Source organism: Melospiza melodia, chromosome 25 (assembly GCF_035770615.1).
Source record: "Melospiza melodia melodia isolate bMelMel2 chromosome 25, bMelMel2.pri, whole genome shotgun sequence".
NCBI lineage: Eukaryota > Metazoa > Chordata > Aves > Passeriformes > Passerellidae > Melospiza > Melospiza melodia.
Window position 1 is genome coordinate 8,451,385 of NC_086218.1, and position 12,214 is coordinate 8,463,598.

General features: G+C 53.6%; 1 protein-coding gene across 2 annotated transcripts; it reads right to left on the reverse strand.

The window, feature by feature from the left end:
• Positions 1 to 25: 25 nt before the first annotated feature.
• On the reverse strand, positions 26 to 11,160 carry SLC25A44 (solute carrier family 25 member 44). Of its 2 annotated transcripts, none has more exons than XM_063176230.1 (5): positions 11,057 to 11,160; positions 6,277 to 6,387; positions 4,487 to 5,214; positions 2,543 to 2,670; positions 26 to 2,137 (listed from the first exon to the last, which is right to left on the reverse strand). In XM_063176230.1, the coding sequence occupies exons 3-5, from the start codon at positions 5,106 to 5,108 to the stop codon at positions 1,946 to 1,948; spliced, it is 942 nt and encodes a 313-aa protein (XP_063032300.1). In that variant the 5' UTR covers positions 5,109 to 5,214; positions 6,277 to 6,387; positions 11,057 to 11,160; the 3' UTR covers positions 26 to 1,945. The 2 variants fall into 2 exon arrangements, with proteins under 2 accessions (XP_063032300.1, XP_063032301.1); XM_063176231.1 differs by lacking the exon at positions 11,057 to 11,160 and adding an exon at positions 10,913 to 10,932.
• Between the last annotated feature and the right edge of the window lie 1,054 nt (positions 11,161 to 12,214).

The window sequence follows — 12,214 nt, forward strand, 5'->3', positions numbered from 1 at the left end:
GTGCTTTCAAACGCAGGCACCAAACTGAAGGTCTCTCAAGTTTATTAGTTGTCAAGAACGTTGCTGGTTACGAGAGGAACATTAAGTTTGACAGTGTCTCCCCACACTGGTGCTGCCACCCCTCTGTTCTGCTCACTGGGACTGGCCCTGCTGCACCTGGCAGAGGCTGATCGTATTGTTCCTGTTCATATATCAGTGTTAACATCCTGCTGCCTTGTGGTTTGGGGTGCTGTTGTTCTGCTTTTCAGAGCAGAATCTATTATTAGAGCAAGAGCCGACTGGTGTCAACTTTTAAACAACAAACAGGTGACTGGAGCAGGTGCAGAAGGTGCTGCTCCAACAACTCCACCAGTGGCTCCAGCATCCAGTGCCTTTCTGAGCACTGCAAGAAACAAAACTGGCATGAAGAGGGCTCTACCCACAGCCCCATCACAGCACTGCACCTTGGAATCAAGCAGAGAAGCCTCTCCCACCTCAGCAGCAGCTGCAGCACTCTCCATCTCCAGCAGGCAGGGACATCACTGGGATGAAGGGCAGAGCCACACCTGGTGAGTCCCTCAGGAAGAGACAGCCAAATGGAGCCCAGCAACAGCCACGGGTCAGCAGGATCAACACCTCAACCAGAATTCCTGGTTATGGCAGAAGGGGGATGGAGGTGCACCCCAAACCTCCCCAGACAAGCACCACGTGTGGGCTGGCAGCATGAAAGGCAAATCTCAACCACCAAGAGCAGCAGAGTGCAAACAACCCCCTCCCTCCCCTCCCCAAAAAGCAGCCTCTGGTTTCATCCCCCTGAAGTTTTCACCTGGTAAAATACACAGGCCATAGCTCAGGCTTCTGATCCAGCAATTGTGCAAAACATTATCCTTGCCCTTCCCAAACTGGAAGAGCAGAATTGAAACTCATGAAGTGAACCATCACTTCTTATTCAATATAAACATGCCTGTCAGGTTTGAACTGGATCAAAAGCCAGCACAAGGTTTTTCCTTCCCCACATCCCATCTAATTGTAGCTCAAAGCCCACTCAGTTCTCATCCAGCTGCTGGCAGCACCACGATCAAACACTTCCAAACTGCATTTCTGGGCTTAAACTAACTAAGGTGGGAAGTGGCCACAGCCACTCTGAACATGCAGGATTGACACACTGAACGAGGCCACAGGACAACCATTCAGTACCCCAGGAATCAGAATAAGCTTCCCTAAAATTAAAAAAAAAAAATTAAATTACAACAGATTAAAAACACAGGTTAGGTGTCAAAACTGCCATCAGCTAATTCCAAACAGCCAGCTCAGCTCCTCACTTGCTGTCAGCCAGCTTGCTGTTTGGAGGATGAGAGACAGGGAACATTTTCCAAGAATATACAAAACAAGTACGTAGATCTATTCAAAACGCAGGAAATCAAGTCTGAAGTGGTTGCAGGTTACTCTTGTCTCACATCTTCTAGAAATAAAAGCAGGTAATTGGAGAAAGTCACTTGTCTGTTTTCTGCTTCCAGCTTCCCACAGCACAACTGCCACTAGAGACATCCCAGCAGAGGGTCCTGCTGCAGGCTGTGAGACTCCTTGGAAGTTTGGCAAAGATGAAAATAATTTAAAGAGAATAAACTGGCTTTTTGCTTAAGCCAGTAAGTCTTTAATTAAAAAAAAAAAAAAAAAAAAAAAAAAAAAAGGAATTACTAACTTGCCAGGATGCATTCACACACCTGGAATGGACTGTTCCAGGCAAGGAGCACTGCCAAAGGTCACAGCTGAAGCGAAACCAGCAGCAGAACCATTGCATGACACTCAGATCTAAAGAGGTGAAGTGCAGCTGCTTCTGCATCTGCCTTGTGCTGTGAAACCAGCCGGAGACAAAGGTGCAGCAGCTGCGTGGCATCCCAGGCTCTCCCCTGCAAGAGTCCAAACTCAGAGAGGTCTCAGGAAGGTTCTCCTCCCCCAGCTGCCTCTACCAGTGCCTTGAGTCCACCAGCTCTGGGCGCAGGCTCAGCTTCTTCAGCGTTTCATAGCCCACCACGATGACGATGGTGGAGGGAGTGGCCGAGATGATGCGGGCAGAGAGGCCTTTGGTCAGCCCCCAGGGACCTTCCTCTGCAATGAGCTGCTTGAAGGTGAGAATGATGGAGCTCTTGCCTTCCACCTGCAAGGCCAGAACAAACATTGCCAGAGCTGCCAGACTCCATGCTGAGCTGCTCTGGGGCTCTGCTGCAACTGAACGCTCCGGAGACAACAGATCAGCCAGTCTGATTAGGCTTGGTCTGGTCTCCAGAACTCCCTGAGGAGGGCAGCGAGGAAAGCACAAAGTCCTAAGGAGGCAGCAGGAAGCACCTCTCCCTTTCTGAAGGGAAAGCCTGTCTGAGCAGGCCAGGCTGGCACTGCCAGCCCGGGCTCCTCTTGCCAATGCTGAGGGTTAATTAATTAAGCAGCTGCTACCCAGGATGAAAGGCCCAGGGAGAGAAGGGAAACAGCTCACCTGAAAGCACAGAGATGAGAGAGCCCAGGCTGAACCCCACCCTGCTGTGTGCCAAACAGGCTGAGCTCTTACCTGGACCCGAGCCCTCACCACATCCATGGGGTTGGTGAGAGTGGAGGCCGTGGCAGCTGCAAGGGGCCCCGATATTGCTTGCAGAAGGAGGTGGGGGCAGTCTTTAGGAGTCAAACTTGAAAGCTGTTCTGGGAACAGGAGAGAGAGCAAAGTTTCAGACTTTCAGTGGTTGTTTACAATTTCCTTAACCCCACCCCCTAACTCCAGCTGATTTGCAGTGGGCAGAATCCCTGATTTCCAGCCTGCAGAATCTCCAAGTGGTGCTTCCTACACCAAGCAGAAAGCTGGCACAGCACAGGGAGCAGGACTCATCACACTGCTGGCTCCAGGACTCTCCCCATGCTTTGTGCCACAGCCCCCCAGGCCTGTGGGGCAAACTGGACAGAATCAGCTTCCACACCCCCAAAACAGGGCATGAAAACCCCCACTCTCTTTAGAAGGTGGAGGAAGCCTTAAGACAAGGCTCCATTGGAAGGAGTCAGCAGAGATCTGTACAGAAAGCTGTCACTAATGGGCACAGTGCCCAGGAGATACCCTGGTTAGTGCTGATCCCAGATCTCCTCACTCTGCTCCTGCTGCCTGGCCAATAGGATTTGAATCTCCCACGCTTTCATTGGTTGGAGCTGGACACAACAGTGTTCAAAAGCCCCATTTTTGGACAATGAGGAAGCCTGGCTGGCAGGAGGGACGGAAGCAGCTCTGTTTGGGACTTTGAACACCGACTGGAATCAGGGCCAGCAGTGTCCTTTGAACCCAAGGAGGGTTCAGGGACCCCAGCTGCTGCTCCAGGGACAGAGCACTGGGAAATGCAGCCAGAGCAGATTCACTGACAGCTGGGGTTGATGTTTCCCACCATTTCAATTCCCACTGAGAAGACAGGGAAAGAGCAAACACCTGGAAGCTGAGAGCTCTGGTTTCTCCATATCAGCTGCCTCTTCTTACCTGTCCTCCTCTGAGCCCTTTGGGCATGAAAATCTTACAGTTAGTACATTGGGTTTTGGTCTTATGAACAGCTGACAGGGACACTGATGGGAGCACTCCCACAAAGCACAGACCAACATGACAGGCTGCCACTGCCATTTAAATGCAGCACCAATATTTCCTCTAGCTACCACAACTCTGGAAAACACACAGGACCTTGGAGACATCTGGATTTTGAAGAATCCTCCAAGATGTACTTTAGGCCCAGTACAGCAAAACCCAAAGCACTCATTGCCACCACCTTTTGGCAGAAATTAAGTAACCAGGCTCCCAAAAACCATGCGCAAAGCTGCAGGGCAGAAATCTAAAGGAACATCAGAGGTGAAAATAAACCTCAGTTGGCCAATACCTTTAGTCTTTGGAAACACCCCAAGGAGTACAAGAACTGAGCTAGGGAGAAAGAACTTCCTGCTGAGTGCAGTTTTCCATCAAAAGACTCAGTGCCAATTTTAAAGTTGCCAAAATTGAAACAAATCCAGCAAACCTGACAGAAATCCAGGGAAGATTTAGCCCTTGTTGGTTTTGCCATAAGATTTGTGGCTCTAAAAGTCCCTTTGCCATCTATGAGATTCCTGAGTTCACATGAACTGGAAGATGAACTATACTTACATGGTGGCTCCAAAATTCTGCCTTCCTCACTCCTGTGGAGGAGGCACTACTTGAGTTAAGTGGGAGAGAAAGTTAAAGCAGATGCATAAAGCCCCACTTGCTTGGAACCATCCAATTTGGAATTCTATAGCACCTGGACCCCTTGTTGTGCATGAAACACTGCTGCTCTGTTAAACTTCCACCCAATCCCTGCAGAATTCCCACACAGCCAGATGCAGCTCCTTGGCTCAGGCCAGATTCTGCTCCCACCCCCAGAGAGAAAACAAATCCCGCTGAATCCACAGCACCAAGAGTTCATCCAGGGGCTCCTGGCTCTCCTGGGATAAGACAGATTTCAAACCTCCTTTCACTTACCAGCATAGAAGTGGTAGAAGGGCCACCAGACAGCACTGTTGGGAATATAAGTGAGCAGCGAGGCCACATAACCCCGGTAGAAACCTCGAAAACCGTCAGCCCTGAAAATCTGTACAATGATATCCTTGGTCTGCCCAAAGACCAGCAGCCGCTTGCCGTCTTGGCTCTGCACCTTGAACCTGCCCATGCTTTCCCCTTTCCTCTGCATCATGAGGTGCTGGGAGACCACATCGATGGGCACCGTGATGCTCTGGGCCACCAGGGAGGCCGAGCCTCCCGCCACCAGGGACTTGACGGCGTTGTTGTTGTTGTAGCGCGACACGTACTTGCGCGTGAGCTCGTAGGTGGTGACGTAGCACTGCCCTGAGATCAGCGTGAAGGTGTTCACCAGGAAGCCTCGGTAGAGCCCGGCCGCCCCTTCTGTCCGCAGGATTTTCACAAAGGCATCGAAGGTGCCGTTGTAGAGGCTCTTGCCCTTCTGCACCTGCAGCCGCGTGCGGATCAGCGTGAAGGGGTAAACGCTCACGCGGATCATCATGGTCATGCAAATGCCAAAGACGTAGAATTTCCTCTTGTCCAGGTGCTCCCACTCGATGATGGGGATGTTGCGTTTGTCCTCCATGGCTCCTCGGGGGCAGGCAGGACAGGTCCAGGTTTCCCTCAAAGGTACAGAGCAGATGCAGGCCCAGCCTTCCAGCCTTGAGCAAGCTGGCTGCGAGTGCTGGCACCTGAAATGAGAGAGCCCTTGGGTAGAGGACAAAGCCCCGCTAGCTACGGCCACCCACATCACCTCACCCTTGGCTGACTCTCCTCGAGCACACAGCCATGATATTTTATGAAAAATCCTTTCCTTAGGATTTTTCCTCCTGTATTACCGCGCCTGAGTGGGTCGCAGCTGGTGATAGAGAGACGGTGAATCTTGTATCTTGATCAGAAGGCTTGATTTATTAAGATATTATATATAATACATTATGACTATACTAATAGAATATAGAGAGAGGTTTGCAGAGCAGCTAGGCTATCTAAGAATAGAATAGAAAGAATCTATAACAAAGTTGTGGCCAAGGACTCTGTCCCCTGGCTTGCACTGGTGATTGGCCCTTAATTATAAACATAGGAAATGAGCCAATCAAGGTGTCCCTGTTGCATTCCCCAGCAGCTGATAATAATTGTTTACCTTCTCTTCGGAGGCCTCTGGCCTCCCGAAGACACAGAAATCCGAAAGAAAGGATTTCTGTGGAGAAATGTCTGCGACACTCCTGAGAAGCTGCGAGGCCTCAGGAACAAAATGTAAACAATGGTTATCTGCTGCTGTGGAATGCAACAGGTGCATCTGTGATTGGTCTCATGTGGTTGGTTTCTAATTAATGGCCAATCACAGTCAGCTATCTTGGACTCTGTCCGAGACACAAGCTTTTGTTATCATTCCTTCTTATTCTATTCTCAGCCAGCCTTCTGATGAAATCCTTTCTTCTATTCTTTTAGTATAGTTTTAATATAATATATATCATAAAATAATAAATCAAGCCTTCTGAAACATGGAGTCAGATCCTCATCTCTTCCCTCATCCTGGTCCCCCTGTGAACACGGTCACACACAGCCAGCCTTGCACAGCACTGAGGGACTGTAACCTCCAGAGGCAAGGCCCTACCATGTGCCTGATGGTGACACCTTCAGATGTCTCTGTGGCTGTTTTCTGAGCCCCAGCAGCAGCTCTCAGCACAGCCCAGGCTGCTCTGGGGAAAAGCAAAGCTCCTGTGCTTTCAGAAGCAGATGAGCAGCACACACACCTTTTAATGGGCACGCAAGATCAGGGATGGCCAAGCAAAGCAGCTTCTCCCCAGTCATTCCAGGCCTGTCGTGCTCCCAGGTGTCAGGACGTCACTTTTCAGTTCCAGGATCTGTACAAAGAAGAAAGAGACAAGTCCTTTTGTGTTCCTGGATTCCCTGCATGAATTAGACCCATTTCTTTGGGCACTTCCATTCTTATCTTCCTAAAGCTGGAGGGTGATGAGAAGAAAAGAACAACAATGGGAAAACAAGGCAAGACAGCCATGTAGAGTCTCCACATTGATGACCAAGATCCTGAAAAGAAAGGGTTAAATCACAGCCCAGGATCTCTCTGCTGAGCTGCTTGTCAGCTACACGAGCAAAGTTCACCCTCCATTCCAACACTCCATCGCTGCTCCTGGGCTGATAACCCCCCTTCCACTGCTGGCTGTGGAATGGGGAGGATGAGGAGGGAGGGGCTGCTTCAGCCTCCCCCAGCCCCAATTGCTGCAGCTCATCACCATGGCCCAGCAGGCTCCTGGTACTTTCAGCTGCTGTAATTAGTAAATTAACTTGCTGCACGATTAACCAAGCTTGGGCTAAGGGAAACCTGCACACAGAGCCAGGCAGCAGGAGAAGCACAGCTCAGAGAATCACCCAAAACAACATGGAGCAGCTCACTGCCAGTAAGGCACATTAAATTTTAAAAAAATGTGCTGAACTTTTGGGAAAGGGTGTGCCAGGGAGCCCTGGTGCCCTCATGCATGTGAGGGTTTGTGCTCTTTTGTTGGTTGTGCCCACAGCTCACACCCTCGCTGGATTTGTGCAAAACCTGTTTACAAAGAGTAAAAAGACATGTTGAATTTTGAAAGAAAAGTGTTTGTAGGATTTAATTTGACCCTTCCACTTAACTCCACATTAAATAATGGAATGACAAAATGATCTGGACTGCAGCTGGACCATAACTTGTATTCCAGGCACTGGCAGTGCACGAGCTGAACTGCTGGAGAGCAGAACCAGAGCAAGGAACAGGAACAAGGGAGCCAAAACCTTGATCTGAAAACAGAACCACCAAGTGAGAGCTCAAAGGGATGGGCAGCCAGCAGCACACACTTCACTTTACCATGACACATCAGTGCCTACAGGAGCTCCAAGGGACAGACAGGGACCTGGGACAGGACAGAGGGAATGGCTTCCCATTGAGCAGGAGCAGGGTTAGGTGGGATATTGGGAAGGAATTGCTCCCTCTGAGGTGTTCCCTCTGGCACAGAGCCCCATCCCTGGCAGTGCCCAAGGCCAGGCTGGACAGGGCTTGGAGCAACCTGGATAGTTGAAGGGGTCCCTGCCCATGGGATGAGATGAGCTTTGAGGTCCTTCCAACCCAAACCGGTCTGGGATTCTGAGGGAAATGTCTCAACACTTCAGGATTGATGAAGAACTCACCCAGGCCAGAGACATTCTGTTAGAAACACAGTAACAAAACAACTGGAAGTTCTTTACCTCTGGCACAGAGAAGAAATTGCAGTTATGAAATTAAGGCAGAACAGGGGTGGGTGTCCCATTAAGTGACCATTTCATTGCCCATTGGCCAACAAAATATTTGCTGAACAGGAGAAAACAGCATTACAGGCTACCACAGCTCCTGCAGGTGGACAGGGGAGTTAAAAACACCCCAAATTCCACTTTTTTACATTGTAAAGAGAACTACACTTCACCCTGCCAGCTAATTGTCCTGGCAGCTAAGGCACAACAAACACCCCAGCCTGGATTGCTGTAGTCACAATCACAGCCCTACTGGGTTTGCTAATACTGACATGATTTGACACACAAAGCTTCCTGCACAGGAATTATCTGTGCACAGCACCTATGAAAACACCACTTGGTTCTTGTTAGGAGTCCCACTAGCTTAATATGTCATTAAAAAAAATTAAAATAGACTCTAGCCAATGTGATTCCCTGGTGAAGCCTGAGGGTTTAGTCCATACTCCAAATTCCTCTGCCACCACCATGGAATTTGAGCTCCCCACAAAGGAAAGGGAAGGGCTGCAAAAAACATTCTCATTACTGCAATATGGAAAACAAAACAGAAACAACAACAATAATAATAATTCCTTGATCTTTATTTAGTTTTATGTGCTTTGGGTTCAGAATTTCAGCCACAACTTCTTGAGGAAACAGCTGTATTTTCTCTGGACACTGACCAGTAACTCCTCTCATTCTGAATTAGACAAAGCCACTTTAATCCCTTGGCTCTGAGGCACTCAAAGTCCCTCCTGTGTGGAAGAAGGAAGGGATCCTGGCAGCTCCAGGGATGAGCAGCATGGCTGCAATTCTTTCTTTGCCAACATAAAAAGCATTCATTTTGCTCAGAGCATTTAATCTTCCAGAAATTTAGACCATGGCCTTGCTCAGGGATCCCATCACACTCATTAAGATTTGATGATCTTTCAAGGAATTTTAGACAGACTGATATAAAAGTCATGGTTACATCTCCTGAGAATTGACCTGCCCTCCAAAACAAGTACAAGCACACCACAGCTCACACATCCTTCAACTCTGGAGCAGCTTCTGTGCCAAAACCACCCCTCAGTGGTTCCTTCCCACCACGCACAAACAGCATTTCTTGAACTTCTGCCTGGAAATGCAAGCAGGGGGTGCCAAGCAGGGCATCCCTGTTCCTGCTGTCTCATCTGGGCACAGCCTCAGTCTCCTACACACAGAACTCAGTACAAACCCCCCCAGTTCATGTCCTTTAATGCCACCCTGTCAGTCTGGTCCCCAAACCGCTCGTTGCTGCAGCTGGAGCTCAAGATGCTTCTCTGGCAAACACAGCCAGGGCTTTGTGTGCCCCGGGCAGGGATGTGCCCTGCTCAGCATGCTAATGCCTCAGCAGCAGCCTGGGAACCCTGTGCAGCCAGCCCTGGCACCTCCAAGGGCACAGAATCACACAACAGCCCGAGCTGGACAGGGCCCAGCAGGGCCAGCTCTGCAGCGAATGGTTCACTTGGGGATGGAACGCTGACCTTGGGGTTATCAGCACCACAGCAGCTCGTGGAGCTGAGGCACCACGTCCAGCTCGTGGAGCTGAGCTGAGGCACCACAACCAGCTCATGGAGCTGAGGCACCACGTCCAGCTCATGGAGCTGAGCTGAGGCACCACAACCAGCTCATGGAGCTGAGGCACCACGTCCAGCTCACCACAACCAGCTCAGCACATCCAGCTCATGGAGCTGAGGCACCAGATCCAGCTCACTGAGCTGAGACACCACATCCAGCTCACCACATCCAGCGCATGGAGCTGAGGCACCACATCCAGCTTATGGAGCTGAGGCACCAGATCCAGCTCACCACAACCAGCTCAGCACATCCAGCTCACTGAGCTTGAGGCACCACATCCAGCTCGTGGAGATGAGCTGAGACACCACAACCAGCTAACTGAGCTGAGCTGAGGCACCAGATCCAGCTCACCACATCCAGCTCATGGAGCTGAGGCACCAGATCCAGCTCACTGAGCTGAGGCACCACATCCAGCTCACCACAACCAGCTCAGCACATCCAGGTCATGGAGCTGAGGCACCACATCCAGCTCGTGGAGATGAGCTGAGGCACCACATCCAGCTCACCACATCCAGCTCACCACATCCAGCTCACCACATCCAGCTCACCACATCCAGCTCACCACAACCCGCTCACCACAACCAGCTCACCACAACCAGCTCACCACAACCAGCTCACTGAGCTTGAGGCACCACATCCAGCTTGTGGAGATGAGCTGAGACACCACAACCAGCTCACCACAACCAGCTCACTGAGCTGAGCTGAGGCACCACATCCACTTTATGGAGCTGAGGCCCTACATCCAGCTCACCAGATCCAGTTCATGGAGCTGAGCTGAGCTAAGGCCCCATATCCAGCTCAGCACACCCAGCTCACTGAGATGAACTGAGGCACCAGATCCAGCTCACCGAGCTGAACTAAGGCCTCACGTCCAGCTCACCGAGCTAAATCCGCCCCTCACACTCACCCCGCGGTAGGATGGGATCCAACCCCTCCAGGGAGGCAGTCCCGGCTCTCACCCCGGCACAGCTGCGGCTCCGTGAGCGCTGTGGCAGCGGCGCTCTGGGGACAGCACTGCCCTCCCCAGCACTCCCGGCCCGGGGCAGGACCCCCCGATCCCACCCCGGGTGAGACCCCCTCCTCCGACCACAGGAGCTCGGCCGAGCTCTGGGGCACAGAACAGCGGCACAGCTCGGTCCGGGATCCGCTCAAGGTCACTGCGGGGCCGGACGCGTGCCCAGCCCCGCGGCTCGGTGTCCCCGCTGTCCCCGAGCCGCCGTGCCCCTGCAGCCCCGGGGGGCTCCGGCCGCTCTCCCGCCCAGCCCGGGGAGGGATTCCCCGCTGCCCCGAGGAGGGTCCTGGACCCTCCAGCTCCTCTCCCCGCCGCCATTCAAGCCCTGTCCCGCCTGCCCCGGGGGTCTCACCGAGGGGGCTCCGGGCCCTCCCCGCCCGCCCCGGGACCCTCCGGGCCTCTGTCCCGGGCTCTTTCAAGGCCAAAGGGGCTCACACCAACCCCCTCCCCGCTTTACGCGCGCCCCTCACCAGCCGCCCCCTCTCCTCCACCTGCCGCCCTCCCGCCCAGCCGCGCCGCCTCCACACCTGCCCAGACCCCGCTCGGCCGCCGCCGCCCGCACCGACGCCGCACCGGGCCGGGCCAAACCACGACCGTCAGGCCGTGCCGCACCGCGGCTGGCTCGGTCCAGGCCTCGCCCCGGCCCGGCCCCGGTCCCGGCAGCCGCTCACCTGACGGCGGCGGGAGGGAGCCCCTCGGAGCCCCCGGCCGGGCCGGCCCCGCCGCCCCATGGCCGCTCCCGGGCCGGAAGTGACCGGCGGCGTCAGCACCGGCGAGCCGCCGCCATCTTGGGAGCGGGCAGAGGTCGCACCGGAAGTGCCCACGCGCTTCCGGCCCGCAGTAAAGAGGGCGGCCGGGCCTTAAAGGGACCGCGCCGAATTACCGCTCTTAAAGGGCCAGCGGCTGGAGGGGGAAACAGCCCGGGGGCACCCACAGGAGGGAGTGATGGCTGTGAGAGAGCTGTTCCCCGCTTCCCGCTCTCTCTGCGCCTCGCTGCAGGTGGACACTGCACAGGAGTGCGTGTCCCTGCACACCCACACATGTGTGCGCACACCCACGGGTGTCCCTGCACGCCCACGTGTGTCCCTGCACACCCACAGGTGTCTCTGCACGCCCACACATGTCCCTGCAGGCCCACGAGTGTCCCTGCACACCCATGGATGTCCCTGCACACCCACGCTGAAGTCTCCCTGAACACTCACATGTGTCCCTGAATGCCCACAGGTGTTCTTGCACACCCACACTTGTCCCTGCACACCCACAGGTGTCCCTGAATGCCCATGTGTGTCCCTGCACATCCCACATGTGTGTGTGCACACTCACACGTGTCCCTGCACACCCACAGGTGTCCCTGCCCACCCTCGTGTGTCCCTGCACACCCACATGTGTGTGTGCACACTCACAGGTGTCCTTGCACACCCACGTGTGTCTGTGCACACCCACACGTCCCTGCACACCCAGGAGTGTCCCTGCACACCCACGTGTGTCTGTGCACACCCACAGCTGTCCCTGCACACCCACACATGTCCCTGCACACCCACACGTGTCCCTGCACACCTACAGCTGTCCCTGCACACCCACACATGTCCCTGCACACCCACATGTGTCCCTGCACACCTGCAGGTGTCCCTGCACACCCAATCATGTCCCTGCACACCCACATGTGTCCCTGCACACCCCATCATGTCCCTGCACACCCACACGTGTCCCTGCACACCCAATCATGTCCCTGCACACCCACGCATCTCCCTGCACGCCCATGCGTGTCCCTGGATGCCCACAGGTGTCCCTGCCCACTCACGTGTGTCTGCGCACACCCACGAGTTTCT